Source organism: Tubulanus polymorphus, unplaced genomic scaffold, assembly GCF_964204645.1.
Source record: "Tubulanus polymorphus unplaced genomic scaffold, tnTubPoly1.2 scaffold_11, whole genome shotgun sequence".
Lineage (NCBI taxonomy): Eukaryota > Metazoa > Nemertea > Palaeonemertea > Tubulaniformes > Tubulanidae > Tubulanus > Tubulanus polymorphus.
In genome coordinates this window covers 47207-61951 of record NW_027437448.1, presented here as the reverse complement: position 1 = coordinate 61951, position 14745 = coordinate 47207, and the positions used below count along the sequence as shown (strand labels likewise).

The window sequence follows — 14745 nt, the reverse complement described above, 5'->3', positions numbered from 1 at the left end:
TACTCAGCGGATGTAGTTGCAAGCGGTAAAGCGGCAGATTCACATGCCACAGGAAGAATTTGAAGCAAATATTATTTTATTTCCCAGGAATAGAATTCAGTCAATATTTGACTAAAACTCGACTAGTTTGCATTTTCCTCGTATCTCACGGGACCAAATAGGGCACATTAAGTGATGTGTGCTTGGCTTTTAATTTTTTGCTCTACGCATTACATGTATATCCATTTTACAAGTATTTTTCAGAAACTTTTAAGTTACTTATTAGACTTCAGCGTAGTAGCATTTTCAGCATTTTTATGAAAAGTAGGCACAAAACATCCCCAAATACACTGTCATATACTCTCATCGAGATAATAACGGTACATTGTATAGACTTACACCCTAAACCAGTCAGAGATTGACTATAGATAGCTGATAATGTTGGATCACTGGGATACTTCAATGGACCCTATCGATCTACAGACACCAGACCCCAGGCAGCAGGAATTAAAACCAACGACATAAAAAGCAAATTTCTATCTTATAAAATTAGTTTATTGAATCATAGTTTAGTTTAAAACCGACATAAAAACCAAATTCCACAACTTTCATTCATAAAAACATCCATTATTTAGAATCAACCATGAGTTTAATTTCTCTAAATAATTTCATCAAGAAAGTTGCAGAATATCTCGATATGGTTTAGATAAATCGGTATTTCATCGGAGTTTATAGTACAGTGGTTGCTCATGCCAACAGTAACTAACCGACTCTATTATTGGATTCAAAATTCTTCATAAAACAATCAAAAATATGGACGATAATTTTCATGATTTTTATACAATTCATCAAATTTTAAATGCAATGAAATGTGATGATTATTTTCGAACCCGAGACGAATGGATTTAAATGATTATTATAACCAAGTGTTGTGGAATTACGCTACTGGGCTGTTTCTCGAGTCCACCACCAGGGGGCTCTACCACGATTCATTGTCTTTCTCTTTGGCCGGGACCTCAATCACTCGAGGTTTCTCGATGATCCGTGCTGTATGGTTACCCCTCTCGACGATTCCGATAATCCACGCCTGATATCCTTCCTGTCTCTCGATATCTTTACAGAACGCAGCGGCTTGTTCCCGTGGCAACGCGATTAATAATCCACCTATCAATTATAAACAAAACAGATCAATAAATAAATACTGAGATTACAGTAAAACAGGCAGACAAACAGACAGCCACAGACAGACAGACAGCCACACGGACAGACAGCCACATAGACAGAGAAATGAACGAACCTGATGTTTCAGCTGACATCCCCTGATATAAACCGAACGTAGTTCCGCATGCTTTACTAACGGCGGCCATCTTAGCGATAACCGGTAAATTATGAATAACGAAACTGACTTCACGTTTTTGAATACGAGCCAAATTATTAGCGTGTCCTAGCAACCCGAAACCAGTGACATCTGTTGCACCGTGAGCGCTGTATTTATGCATTAATTTCGCAGCTACAAATATAAACAATTAATTATTATATACACCACAGGGAGGGAGAGAGGATTAAGGAGAGGGTGGAGGGAGAGAGGATGGAGGGAGAGAGGATTAAGGAGAGGGTGGTAGGTACAGGGAGAGAGGATGGAGGAGAGGATGGAGGAGAGGGTGGTAGGTAGAGGAAAAGAGGAGATGGAAGGGGTGGGGGATGAGAAGAGGGAGGAAAGGGGAGAGGGAGGGGATGAAGATCAGAGGGAGGATAGAGGGAGAGGAGGTAAGGGGTGTACGAACCTGTTCTATTCAGTCTAGAGGAAGATGGATGAGGGAAGGGAGGGGAGAGGAGACAGGGGAGGGGAGAGGGTGGAGGGAGAGGGGATGAGGAGAGATGAACCTGTTTGATTCAGTCTAATGAAGAGGATGGAGGAGAGGGAGGGGATGTGAAGGGGAGGAGGGGGTTTGGGGAGATGAGGAGGGAAGAGGGTATACGAACCTGTTCTATTTAGTCTAGAGAAAGAAGGGGGATGAAGAGGGGAGGGACAAAAGGGGAGGGGGGTGAAGGGGATGAGGGGAGGTGTACGAACCTGTTCTATTCAGTCTAAAGGGAGAGGTATGAGGGAAGGGGAGAGGATAGGGGAGGGGGAGAGGATAGGAGAGAGGATAGGGAGGGGGATGAGGGGAGGTGTACGAACCTGTTCTATTCAGTCTAGAGGGGGAGGGGGAGAGGATAGGAGAGAGGATAGGGAGGGGGATGAGGGGAAGTGTACGAACCTGTCCTTTTCAGTCTAGAGGGGGAGGGATGAGGGAAGGGGAGAGGATAGGGGAGGGGGAGAGGATAGGAGAGAGGATAGGGAGGGGGATGAGGGGAAGTGTACGAACCTGTCCTATTCAGTCTAGAGGGGGAGGGATGAGGGAAGGGGAGAGGATAGGGGAGGGGGAGAGGATAGGAGAGAGGATAGGGGAGGGGGGTGAGGGGAGGTGTACGAACCTGTTCTATTCAGTCTAGAGGTATGAGGGATGAGGGAAGGGGAGAGGATAGGGGAGGGGGAGAGAGGATAGGGAGGGGGATGAGGGGAGGTGTACGAACCTGTTCTATTCAGTCTAGAGGTATGAGGGAAGGGGAGAGGATAGGGGAGGGGGAGAGAGGATAGGGAGGGGGATGAGGGGAGGTGTACGAACCTGTTCTATTCAGTCTAGAGGGATGAGGGAAGGGGAGAGGAAGGGAGAGAGGATAGGGAGGGGGATGAGGGGAGGTGTACGAACCTGTTCTATTCAGTCTAGCCATACTAGTCATCGCTCTGTGATAAGCTTTTCTTACGTCTTCTTCGCTGACGACTAATTTTAAACGGTTCCATTTTTCAGGAACGTCCAACCACTGATGAGCGTTTACCGCTACTTGCGTTCCTAACGGTTTGGTTAACACTAAAACATCCCCGGCTACCGCATCATCGGGCCTAGCGTAAATACACAAACACTAAAATACGGAATCTCAATTTAACGAAAAAGACTTCGAACAAAAAACTTACATGATAAACTCATTTGATTGACAGACTGATGTAGCCACGCCCCCAATAGTTAACCATGGATTGAGAACAGTTTGACCTCCAGTGACAGCGGTACCTGCCTCTTCAGCTGTATCCTACAATATATAACCACAACTACAGGTGCAGGTGTCTGAAGTAAAGCCTCAACTTGTGTTACTCAAAAAACTACGTCACAAATAGACATCTTAACAGAAGTTTAGTATTTTACCATGAATTGAAGTACGGACTTATAAATAATGATTTAGGAGATTTTTACCTTGAATCCTCTCATGATTAAAGGAACGACGACATCTCTCTCTTTATCACTCATCTTCTGACTGACTCCTAACAGCATTAACATATTATCGCAATCCATTGCACCCATAGCATACAGATCACTCAATACATTAGCACACGCTATCTTACCCTAAAATACATATACCAAAATCAGTTATATAATATATCAGCTGCTGAGTGACCCAGCCTGTCTCAGCACCTCCCTCAATCCGGGCCACCTCAAGCTGCCAGGATAAAAAAACGTCACAAAAAATCTAAAAAGATACCATCATGTACGGATCATCAACCAATGGGTAGAAAAAATCAGTTGTTTGCACCAATGATAAATTAGGTTGCCTCAGAGGTACCACGCACGAATCCATTCCTATACCTGAAATAACAAATACAAACACCATTAATTCAGGATTCGAACCCACTCGTCGTAAACATGTGACAGTCGACGAACCAGTAGTTGAACACGTGCTCGTGTTTACAAATATACAGATCATGTGACTCGACTTGATCCGCCATGTTGAAAATAAGAGAAACGAACGGGAGATGAATCGATGAAATTAGATCACCATTTTAACCATAAATAGACCGCTAAATAAAACTGATTCTTGTTCAAATGTTTCAAATATAATAAATAATCATTTTTATCGAATCAGATGGCGATAAATTATAAGAATTTGAAGTTTATTCGGAAATGAAAAATGTGCGTGAAGTTGAACGTGGCTCCTCGGGCTCGGGACCAGCAATGAACAACTTACCGATTCTAGGTAACTGTGCAGCAGCACCGCCGGCACCGTATCCATAGGTTCCATCTCCACCATCTCCTGCGACTACACTTTCATTGCTTTCCTGTTCTTGAAGTCCCTCCAGAAGTTTGAGCAGAACTTCTTGGGGGACTTTACACCCTCATCCTTTCAGGTCGGCAAATTTAGTGAGTCGGAAAGAGGCTTCCAAATCATGATCGGTTGGAACGAATCTACGAATTACCGGTTTATTAGTGAGTTCAGCGGTCTGTTCTACAGCTACGGCTTCCACACTATCCATCGCTGAATCTCTGTAAATCGATCAATTTCGCTGTCGATTCGTATTTACAGAATAAATTCAATGTTTTGAGCGCGGCTCCTCCGGGGCTCAAAATTATCACCAACTCCCTCTTTGTCTAGTCGCTGGTGAAATACCCGGATGTCCGCGTTCATTTACAATGAGGCGCGATTGATTTGTTATGAGAGGCTCCCTGCGAGGGAGCAGTTTGTAAATAGCGTGCGTTGACGGCAGAATTGGCGCGAAAATTAATTAGTTAAAACCAAAATGCACCCGAAAGGGTGTAGTACTGGGCTCTTCAAATTCTTGCGACCATGGAATGATAAAGTGAAAGAGTCCGGAAAAAGCATTAACGTGACAAACCTAGTGCCGCTCATCCGCGCGGTTACTCTCACTGGTTTTATTTTCTGGATCGGCCGATCAATTTAACAATTTGTTTAACTCGTACAATTAAAAAGAAAATACAAGAAAGCTAAATTGTAACCATAAAAGTAAATTCTACTATAACGTGTTTTTTAATGCAAATGCCCGCGATTTTTGATTAAATTAAAGACGCCGTGTGTCGGGGTAGCATTCGAGGAACCACATCAAACAAGGAACCGCTAGAGGGTGTCATTTTCAACCTTCACGGCGGCGGCCGCGCACCTAGAGCGGCGCTGCGCGCCGCTCTAGGTGCGCTGCGCTACGCTGTCACTTCCTGGTTCCGCTGCGGAATTTAAACATTTAACTAAAAGATCCACAGGGACTTGAAAAAAGGATTTTGACCCCAGTATCCTAGGTACTATATATAAAAAGACAGTACCTAGGATACTGAGGTCAAAATCGTTTTGTGTCAAGTCCGTGTAAAGATCTGCTCTGTCATGTTTTTCACGTCACTTTGACACTTGTCTTATTCAACAAAACTGGCAAATTTTTTGCATGTCCTAATTTACTGCATGTTTAGGTCCTATCATTCAAAATCATCGATATCATCTCCAAAACCAAAGGGACGTTGAACCAGTCCAACGTCTTTGAGAAATAGACACTGGCCCAATGGCAATGCCAATGGTTTTGGTAACTTTTGGAGCCTACCAACTTGCCCCGGTATGGTATGTAGAGTAAATTACTGGGAGTTTTTCGGACGGGATTGTCTAACTTGTTTTGAGGGATGCTCAGATCCAGGGTTTCAACCCCTTTTCTGCCCAGCCCTTTTGAAAATCTCACTACAAAAGATTCCACCCTACAAATGATCTCAGCATATGACAAAAGTCTGCAGCTTAGTGGTGTGTCGCGCCTGCCCCACTCAATGCGATTGGACACTTTTCACAACGATAAAATGCCCTTGTCATATAAAGTGAACCCCCACCCCATTTTCCCAGCCTGGATCTGCCCCTGGGATGCTTATATAGTCACATGTCACATTGCTTGGTTTTCACAAGCATTTCTTACTTACTTGCTGGACAGATAGGAGATATTTATTTTTTGCTGGAAACTGCTCGTGAGAGTGTGTACATCTGTTATTGGGAAATATGCTATCTGGGTGATCATGCACATTAATTTTTTTCTTAATTGAGTTGGCCCCCGGGTTAAAGTTAATACCACAGTCTGGGCCTGTGTGTGTATCAGTAATCATGGGCGTCGCTAGGGGGATTCGGTAGTTAAAACGAACCCCCTTTTTTGAATTTTCAAACGTCGGCTCATGGTTTGCATTTGCTAAATTAGCAAAATAAAATGAATACATGCAAAGACAAAGTAAACGGGAAACAGTCTACCTATAAACGGGAACCAGTCTACCTATCGTCCTCAGATTGCACCAGAACACGCCTGCTTGCACAAAATTTTCTGGGGAGGACACCCAGACCCCCTCTATTCCTAAAAATGAACTCCAAAAAAATCCTGGTGACGCCCATCATAATAGACATTTATGTATTGTCCACGTTTTTATTAGCAGGGAAGATTGCTGTTTTTGTATTGAGTCGACCACCAGTGCCTCCTAGGGTTATAAGTAAATGGATTGGCAGATAATATGTTACCAGGTTATGATGATTCATGGCTGAACTGGCGAGCATAAAGAAGAAATGCTGTGAACAGTTGTGAGTATTCATTATTACATATTTATACAAAATCACATAAAATTTTGATAATTGACATACATTTTTTTATCTACTTGCAGCATACTGACAGAAAACTACAAACAGAGAAACAGAGTGGGAACCAATAAGACTTATCACGCTGTTAACTCTTCTTCTGAACTGTATCTGAACCGTATCGAGTGATTATAAGACCGTAGGGTGGGACTCCCTTTTGATGTGTTGATTCAACTAAAACAGTTAACCACGGTTAACTCGACACTTTGGGGATTGTGATAAAAGTGACGACTTATCCAGATGATCACTTACATTTGGCAGATTTGATTATAAATACATATTAGAAATACAGATTGTGACTTGAGTATTTATGTTTCAAACATCACTTTGACTTATCATTATGAGCACTTAACCAAATTTGACTTTGGATTGACTTCCTTGTACATCTCTGGAGTTATAAACATAATGATTATCAAACTGTAATCTTGGTTGATGCTTTATAATGGCTGATTAATTTGGGGACTGGTATGATAATGATGAACTTTTAATTAGTATCTGGTTAACGTTAAAATATGAGGTTATGTAGCTGGTAGATGTGTATATAGCAGTATACAGCATGTATCATCCAACTGCCTTATTTCTATTTTTTTTTAGAAGTGGCATGTATAGATTGAATATGTGATTGAAAAATGAAAATAAAGCTTGAATAATAATAAAGTCTTTGTATGGAAATTTTCGTTTTATCTATCTGATTCCAATGTGGATTTTGTTTCTAAGGAAATGGAGATTGCAGGTGATCCCAGCCCTTCACACATTCTATATTTATTACATTTGATCTCACATAACAATTTTATACGACGGAATTTATCAAAATCAAACTACGAAGTATCGGCTGTTGACTCATCGGCGAAAAATCCAGACCAGACTTGCAGGATATAGAGGCCATTTTCTCCCATACCGTATTAATTCGTTTACAGACCTACTTTAATCAATGCAGGTACTAGAGCTGCCAGTAGCCGATGCCTGAATGTGGCCCTGCTTTAAAATCATTGAATTTCCCATCTAACAATCTTCCCATCTTCCATCTAACAATTTTAATAAAAAATGCACATTTTTATTACATATATTAATAAATATTTGTCAAAAACATATTGTGTAATTTTTATCTAATTATGATTATTGACGTCAGGGGAATTTTTGTGAACTGAGTTCAGGTTTGAAATTTCGAAAAGATAAAAATTGTAGAGAATTTACTCAACCAAAAAGTTCAAAGAAATCTTTGGCTGGCCCATCAAGTACCGTAAAATGCAACGTTTACCAACACTTACTTGTCAGGATCACTGGGAATAAGGCCATAAGGGTTATCACTGTAAACATGGCAGAAAAGATTCATGCGTCTTTTAAATTAATCTGAAAAAAGCGCCTAGATCGTGATAAACCCCACTCCGTGATCGACTTGAAGAAATGACAAGTTGTTTTTGGAGATAATAAAAAGATATTGCATTTGCAGCATATTGAACATAAACAAATTGACAATTTTGATGGTTTTACGAGAGTGTTGGTTATTCAAATGAAATGGTCACTTGGAAATACAATGAAAGATCACCAAGTTTTTGGGAGTACCCTTTTCAAAGCGCTCTTTCGAATTGTGCACAGGCAAAACTAGGCGCTGGGAACCTCGATCCTGGCGACATGGTAGGGAGGTCAAGTAGAATTGTTGCTAAAAGGTGTTTTTATGATCTTTAGCAATGTGAAGACATTTCTAGAAGCAGCAATTTGTTCTTTTTAGTGCACAATCATAGATGAAACGGATCCACCTGTGCTATGCACACGGGCTCGTATCAGAGTTGTAGGTAATGTAAAAACGATAATCTGTTAATCCAATGTATATAGTATATATAAAATAATATAATATATAAAGTTATTTTATATATACTATATACATTGCATTAACAGATTATCGTTTTTACATAATCTACAACTCTGATACGAGCCCCTGTGGTTCTATGGTTTGAATTTCAGATAATTGCTCGTAGATTCGTAGAAGTACGTGAATAATATGAATAAATTGACCTTAAAATGTGTATCTACTTGCACTCCAAATCAAAATGTAGGGGGTTACCTACTTTGGAGAATTGGGGTTTTTCACCGAGGGGACATTACCTATAGGGGATCTTTAACTAGGTGATTTTTTTTACCCCTAACCCTTTTAATTAACTAGTGATTTAAAGAATTGTAGACTGAGTTTAGATAACCGAATTAAATACATCGATTCGTAATATCAATATATAGTGGCCGAGTAATTATTCGTTATCACCTGGTACGCTTTCCGTGATCATATTGTGTACGTACGTAATTGAAGGAATTACGGGGTCATCTAGATTTAATAAGGTTCAATGTATAATGGCTTGTAAGCTCTGGTTAGCGGTAAAAATCCCCTAGGTAAAAATCCCCAATTCTTCAGAGTAGGTAAAAATCCCCCTCCTTTTGAATGAAGTGATACAATTTGAGGTAAATTAATTCAGATACACATATCCAATTTATTTATATTTTACCGTGGAAAACCATAGGATATCACGAGCGTACAAACTATAGTATACACTAATTGCATTAAAACTTACAACAAATTAACAGTTCATTAATACCAAATTAGTACTTTAAGTTATAGCAGTTAATGAAAGGGTTCATCGCACATTTAAAATTTATCGCACTAGCTTGAATCTAAAGTATTTCAAATTAAACGTTCATTATTTCTATTAACTCATGGCATCGCACAGCTGAAATACAAGTTAACACGATTTCACATTTCAAAAATATACCATTTCAGTTCGAATTTTTCGATATAAAGAATAATAAGTTCATTATTCTTATTAATTCTAACAATTTATCTTATTCTAAGAGTTAACTAATTCACCCCAACGAAAGATTTCATTGCGCAGTTCAAACATATTTCAATCTCATTGCAAATGAATAAAATTTCAGAAACATTTTGCTTTGAAATGTTCTTGAACATCATTGAAAAGTGGGGAATTTTACCTACTTTGAATATTTGGGGATTTTTACCTAGAGGATTTTTACAGAGGGGGCTTTTAACTACAACCGTTAGCTCTTTGCCTATGCTTACTTTGAATTACGACAAATTTAAATCGAACTGTTTTCCGCTTGCTGCTTTCAAGTTTTAATTCCTCACCAATATCCTTTGTGAACTTTTTCGATGGCACCACCACTTTTTTCTCAGGTGTATGTCATCCATGCTCCTTTGGTTGACAATATAACAGTTCCTTTAGTGTACACATTCTTACAGCGGAAGTCAGAAGGTACATACGAGGATTTGTTCAATGCCATCAGTGAAAATGTCGATGGTATTGATCCCGATACAGTTATAGTGGACTTTGAGATGTTCATCACGCGTTAAGAGCTGTCTTCGGCGATGCACTGCAGATTCAGGGTTGTTTTTATCACCTAAGACAATCAACCTGGCGCAAGATACAAGAGCTCGGGATGGCAAATCGGTAAGAAAATGACCTTTTTTTAATTTTTAAAATAATTGAATGATTTTGTACAAATTGTTGTTGACTCATTTACTCTTATGTATTCAGGTATCAGAATGAGGACGATTTCAAGTTATTCTGTGGGCTTGATGGTTTGGCATTTCTTCCCACTGCGGATGTTGTGGCGGGAATGCAACATCTACGAGATGTTGCCTCAGATGGTTGTGATCCTCTTATTAACTACTTCGATGCGACATATGTTAATGGAACATATAGGGAAAGAAGAATCGGAGAAGAGAATCGACACATAATACGGAGAATTGCTCCGAGATTTGCACCCGAGAGATGGAACGTAAATCGAGCAACTTTAAACTCTGACCCAAAAACTAATAATGTTTCAGAAGAATGGAACAACAGATTCCGCAATTTGATTGGGCACAAAACACCCTTCTATATGGCGCGCCATCCGTCCCATTCAAATGGAACAGAGTGTCACAAGCACCAAGATAATGGAAAACGCCATCGGTGGAGTTCCACAACGACGGGTTAGCAACATCCATCGTCCGTTACACGAACGATTACAAATACTGTGTCGACAATACAATGATGGACATTTGAATATGGCCGATTTCCTGCGTGGTGTGGGTCATAACATTCCGCTTGGAAATTAGAATTGATAAACGTTAACTAAAGTAACTTTTAACTTGGAGTACTTTTTGAAAATAAAACTGAACTGTGCGATGACCTCTTTTTAACTTATATTTTGCGCGATGCAGTACTGTGCGATGTGATTTACAATGTGATGCGATTTTGTACATTAATTAATAACTTCTAATTTGTAATACTTTTTAAACTTCAAAATGTAATATCTTTTACCTATTTGATGAGCCTTTTTAAACTTGTGATATATTATTTAAGCTGTGCGTTATAAATAAACTTTTAATTTAGAGTGCTTTTTGAAAATTAAAATCATAATATGTTTGAACTGTGCGATTGTTTTCTTTTTAACTTATATTTTGTGCGATACAGTATTAATGAACAACCAATTTGTAATTTTTAATGTGATGCGATTTTGTGAATTAATTAACTTCTAATTTTGTATTTTTCATTGAAATGCGATAACTTCTATACATGATATTTCTATGTAACGCAATTATAAGGTAAATAATAAATAGAATATATTAATACGAATAAATTGACCTTAAAATTGTATCTAATTTGGACTACATTCAAAAGGTGGGGGACTTTTACCTACTTTGAATAATTGGGGATTTTTACCTAGGGGATTTTTACCTGGGGGATTTTTACCTGGGGGATTTTTACCCAGGGGATTTTTACCTACAACCGTTTATTCATATTCAAAATTATAACAACAAAAACATAATTTTAAGCCAGTGCTTTCAACGAAACATTTGATTCGAATAACTAACAAACTAGTGTATCAAATCTCCATGCACTATTCAGTTATATGTTAATTTGATATTTCATGTATAAATTACAAAAAAACTAGCTCATTGTGGGTATTCTTTCGAATATACATACAACGTGCATAGATATTTTCTATCTCCTACCCCTATAAGCGTAGCTAGGGCAATCTTTGAAAATTGTGAAATTTAAGTTATTCACTTATCCCTAACAAATCGCACAGCTTTTCCTCGAATTTCTAGATGATTATTCATAATGGCGATGCTCTTGAAACGATAGTTCTTTTGGCAGTCTATACACCATGTTTCATTTGCTTATTGCCAAGTTCCAGATCCAGAACGTATTTTTTACAACAAACATAGAGAGAACTTAATTGACAGGAATCGTATCTAGGAATTGCAACGATCTGTATGCAATCTTCTTTGCTCGTCAGCAACGTACGTAGCCTTGTTACAAAGAATGGCATAAAAACAATTGAAACCAAACTTAATTAATACAAAATACCTTTATTTATGTCATTCATAAATGCACTACAAATGATATGTCTAGAAAATATAAGTAGTGTAATTCAAAAAATAACTAAATTGCTATGCATACTGGAAAGACGATCGTACTTGTGAAACGTAGCATGTATAGTGTGAGCATATTACAAATATTTAGCAACACTTAATTTCACATATATTCTTTAGTGTAAATGCATGTGTCAATCTGATAATATCAGTTTTTCATTGATGCGAAGTTTAGATGGCAGACGGAAAGGCAGACTTTAATTTACTTTGATTATTTATCGGCAAACACGTTGTTTTGTCTCAATTTTCAGGAAAATCAGTCGAATTAAAACTGTGAATTACTGTGAGCACCTGTGTGTCTACCATCTTGCTCAATTGATATTTATCATATCATTAAACAAACTTATCAATTATCAATATTATACAATCTGGCGGTTTGACGATACACTCAAACAAGGTAGTAATAGCGTGCAGTAATCGACGAGTAATAGCGATCGATTGCACGAATAGTTTGTATTTAATTAAATATTAGGCCATCTGACACCAGCTAGCCCAAGGGTAGATATATAGTCGCAGTGACTCAGAAAGTTATTCAGATTTTAAAACTCTCGATACATATACACATTAATTTTATATATCTTACTCTTTCTATTCGCTGATATTTACAGGTAAGTATTTTAATCTATTTCATTTAGCCAAATTTAGTGTAAACATTTGACTAGGCCCAAGTTTTCATACTACGCATATCAAATATTTTGATTTCATGCATCTAAGCCTAAATGAATTAGACTTTTTATTGAGTTATATGATATGTAGACTAGTTAACTTCAGATCTATTCGAAAACAGAGCTAGATATGTAGTTATAAGTATGAACTGATTTAATATGTTATTGAGCATTTTGACATTTGATAAAAATAGGATAAAAGATTGAATTATGCTCTATTATCATATAAAATATATCAGTAAACATACAAATGCATATTACATCTAAAGGACCAAATTAATATAATAACCATATGTATAATCTCTTTTAAAATGAACATGTCAATTTTACAAGATTCTAATTTTACATCCCTCTGCGTTGACATTAAAAAATATATACACAGGAATATTATATACATGTACCTCTTTCTATCCACTGATACTTAGTTCTCTCGAAGCTTATAAAAGACAAAACACAACGGACGTTTGTTTTGTTGATAAAATTTTCTTAACCCAATACCTACTCTACATACATTATTTGAATGTTTTCGTTTTCACCAAACAATAAAAAAGAATATGAAAAACATCAGTGATATGTGATTGTCAGAACAGTTCAACATACTTAATATACCAATACAAAATTACTTTGTTTCAGTATCAATGAATTATAATATACAACGTACATTGCCACGTATATGAAAAATATTTTGCTCTATGTAAAACACAAAGTCAATTACGAAAAGCATGGATGGAACATACACTTCAATCATGTAACAGTGGAACCTCGTAATAACGACTATAGATATGGCAATTGATCAGCTTTCAGTGTCTTCATCACTTTCACTTCCCAAAAGAGCATCGGCCAAGCGTTCTTCTGCTAGTACATGTGATGTTTGATGGACCTCCATATAGATCTTTATCAGTGTTTCTGGCAACAAAACTCGAAACACATAATCCATGTACTGAAAATATAATTCAAAAGTTTGGTGAGGTCGGGCTAACAAAGTGTTAAGAGACAACATGCACATTTGCTGAAATGCTTAGCAATCAGACAATTTCAATATTCAATGCCCCCTGTGAACAAATTAAGGAATCAATGACATTAAAAATGCAGTACATACAAAATATAACAATATATGCAGGTACATCTACATCCTCCCACAGCAGGGAATCGAACCCGATGGCATCGCTTCACTCAGCCACACGGCACAAACCCCTGCCACACTTGACCGGGTGTGCAGCTTTGCCACGCGAAAACTTACGGCACCAATCAGATTGCTTGCTGTAGAATCGCGGAGGTAAATTTCACGGAACAACAAAGAATGGGAAAACCCGGGATATCTGATTTGCTAATAATGATAATGTCATCATCTAAGCTGCCTGGTAGCTGCGCACTCGGTCTAATGTGGCAGGGTTTTGTGCCAATGCCATCGGGTACGAACCCTGCCAGGGGAGGATAGAACATCTACTATTAAACAACCCCTGGTGAACATAGCGAGACAAGCATTGAAGCATATTTAAAACAACCCAAAATATTTCGTCTACACCGAAATGGCTCACTTAAGTGGGTTACATACGCAATACTTGATATACTAGGGTAAATTACTTAAAGCTTTACCGGTATATACAAACCTTCGTATCAGTTGGGCAAAACATGTCCATTAATCCCTTTATTATTACATCACATTGCGCATCACTGTACAAAGTGATTGGTACTTGCAAGGTCAAGTTACCTGAAATACAGTAAGCAAGGCACATAAACACTTGGTTACCAGGGTATTAGCTACTGGTTATTGTACTTAATTTTCAACTTACGCCTGCTCTTTCCGCCATTCTTGTAGTCTTCATGGCGTCGACATTTAGTCTAAAAGTATATATATATTAAATGAGCATTACTGTTGACTACAAGTAATGAATACTGTGATACATATCAGTCATGGAAGACTAATATAATACCTTAGAGAGATAGTTTTGTACGACACCTGAACACAAAATTAATCGCTAATGACTGGTATATATGATTATTTTAAGTACACTACCTTTCCCTGGAAAATATTCCTCAAATAGCACTCATTCTGCATAACCAAATAAGTTAATTGCTTATCTTCTAGCTGCGAAACATCTCTGTAAGTAAAAATGATTCATACTTTAGCATTGACTGCTCTTAGACCATTCGGATTAAATACAATAAAGCTTGAGGCAGTTTGATACCAGTGTCTAATATCAAAAT

General features: G+C 38.1%; 1 protein-coding gene and 1 long non-coding RNA gene across 5 annotated transcripts; one reads left to right on the top strand and one right to left on the bottom strand.

The window, feature by feature from the left end:
* LOC141914548 (inactive selenide, water dikinase-like protein) lies at positions 1–4456 on the bottom strand. Its single transcript, XM_074805771.1, has 7 exons — positions 4039–4456; positions 3556–3659; positions 3270–3419; positions 2996–3108; positions 2733–2923; positions 1277–1489; positions 1–1143 (listed from the first exon to the last, which is right to left on the bottom strand). Exons 2-7 carry the CDS (start codon positions 3649–3651, stop codon positions 959–961), a joined length of 948 nt encoding a protein of 315 aa, XP_074661872.1. The 5' UTR covers positions 3652–3659; positions 4039–4456; the 3' UTR covers positions 1–958.
* A 528-nt stretch (positions 4457–4984) lies between these two features.
* On the top strand, positions 4985–7084 carry LOC141914543 (uncharacterized). Of its 4 annotated transcripts, none has more exons than XR_012620850.1 (4): positions 4985–5099; positions 5265–5404; positions 6252–6393; positions 6474–7084. It is a non-coding gene; the product is annotated as an uncharacterized LOC141914543 (long non-coding RNA). The 4 variants fall into 4 exon arrangements; XR_012620851.1 differs by having other exon boundaries at positions 6249–6393; XR_012620849.1 differs by having other exon boundaries at positions 5265–5409.
* Positions 7085–14745: the final 7661 nt, after the last annotated feature.

Coding starts and splice junctions, on each gene's coding strand:
- LOC141914548 (XM_074805771.1), bottom strand. CDS start 3,651: ATGGATTCGTGCGTGGTACCTCTGAGGCAACCTAATTTATCATTGGTG. Junction 3,420..3,555: donor TTGATGATCCGTACATGATG/GTATCTTTTTAG, acceptor TATGTATTTTAG/GGTAAGATAGCGTGTGCTAA. Junction 3,109..3,269: donor TAATCATGAGAGGATTCAAG/GTAAAAATCTCC, acceptor TATATATTGTAG/GATACAGCTGAAGAGGCAGG.